This window comes from Rhagoletis zephyria, unplaced genomic scaffold (assembly GCF_001687245.7).
Source record: "Rhagoletis zephyria isolate East Lansing unplaced genomic scaffold, Rhagoletis_zephyria_1.1 Rzeph_scaffold_17168, whole genome shotgun sequence".
NCBI classification, from domain to species: domain Eukaryota; kingdom Metazoa; phylum Arthropoda; class Insecta; order Diptera; family Tephritidae; genus Rhagoletis; species Rhagoletis zephyria.
In genome coordinates, this window is record NW_016174229.1 from 1 (window position 1) to 1,555 (window position 1,555).

Genomic DNA, 1,555 nt, shown 5'->3' on the forward strand with positions numbered 1-1,555 from the left:
GTATATCTGCTGCTTAAGCTTCATTATAGGTGGTGGTGATGGTGACACCGATGACTGCTGGTCAACGCTCAGTGTTCCTTCATCGCTTCATTGAGTTGCGTTTTGTTTAGTGCGCACCGCCAACGGCAGCGGTTGTCCCCATAACGACGAACGCGGCGCGAAAAGTGAAAAACAAGCGTGAGAATATAATATCAAGCTACATATTTAAAAATCTATCAAACTAAGGAAAAGCCAAACGCAAAAACCAATCGTTTGCGGAAAAGTGTGCATGGTTGTGTGTAATAACGGCAATTTTTGGTGCTAATCGCGTTCGAATTGTTCGACCGTAAAGCTTATTAAATTTCACTGGATTGTTGTAATGCTTCCGGACATTGCTAAATGCTTATTTTATGGATTTTGTGTCAGCCATTGAAGAAAATCGTGAAATAAATAGGATTATACAGTTACATAAAGATAATTTTCTATTGTGTAAAAGGTAAAGTGGATTCAAACAAAAAAAAAATTAATCCCATAACAACTCAGCGTTTCTGTTTCCGCAGTAATAAGATTAACGATTCTATAAAATCTTTCTAAAAACATGACGTGTAAACTTAAACCAAAACAAAGAAGTTGAGTTTATCAATACTCAAAGGCCGATTTTAGCTACAACTTTAACGTCCGAATGCGTTTTTGGTCTCGTTTAGTATTGCTTTAAAGTTTACCAAGAAGCCACCTTCATAATTTACTTAGCGGCAGAATTGCCGTCTTTCTTACATAATAGGATTAATTTAGAAATAATAAAATGTCTAACATTTTAAATAACAGCCCCAAATTAAGATTTTATCTCCGACGCGCAGAACGAATTGTTTTTGGCATATACCGCCGACAGTCAAAAGTTAAGTTCACAGTTAAGACGTGCAGGTATAACTTCACTCTCAACGAGTAATCTCTGCGAAATAGTAAGGCAGTAGCTGAAAGCGTAGCTCCCGTAAACTCCTGGTTTAGGCGGAGCCATTTTTCTAAGCACAACCACTGAAAAATCTTTGCTCTAAAAATACGTCCGCCAACCGCTGCAACCTGCTGCGCCTGTTTGGTCGCCGGGGAGTTGGACGCAGTGGACGAAGCTACAGACTTGTTAGAACGCCTCACTCCGGAAGCAACAGGATACTTTCTGCTGTCGCCTGAGCGTCAACTACACAGCGAAGCCGTAAGGGAGCATAACAAAATGCTGAGCAAGCAGTTTCTGGTGGGAAGTCACAGACGTGAGCATTCCAACAGAACCTTGCTCGAGGAGAAGCCCCCGCCCAGTCACATCAGAAGCTGATCAGAGCTCAATCTCCACCTATAGCAGAGACGGAGCTTCAACCGTCAAGAGAGACCCGCGTTACTCTGGCCCAGTTACGGTCCGGATATTTATAGCCACCCCAACATCCCCGGCATATGAAGACCCCTACGACACCAACCATCTCTTCACATACCAGCTCAATCCCACTCAGCTAACAGCCCTCTCCCTTTGGGCCGACTCCATCGAAACAGCTCGTTTCTTAGGTCTACCGTTTCTTGAGCTTGAATACAA

At 42.8% G+C, this 1,555-nt stretch overlaps 1 protein-coding gene across 1 annotated transcript in view; it reads left to right on the forward strand.

Annotated features, from left to right (window-relative positions):
• Positions 1-11: 11 nt before the first annotated feature.
• The window catches only part of LOC108379716 (uncharacterized protein CG3556), a 9,768-nt gene continuing 8,224 nt past the window's right edge, over positions 12-1,555 (forward strand). The window contains exon 1 of the mRNA XM_017636070.1: positions 12-475. Coding sequence (XP_017491559.1) covers positions 390-475 — 86 coding nt within the window. The 5' untranslated portion in view covers positions 12-389. The remainder of the gene's footprint in view (positions 476-1,555) is intronic.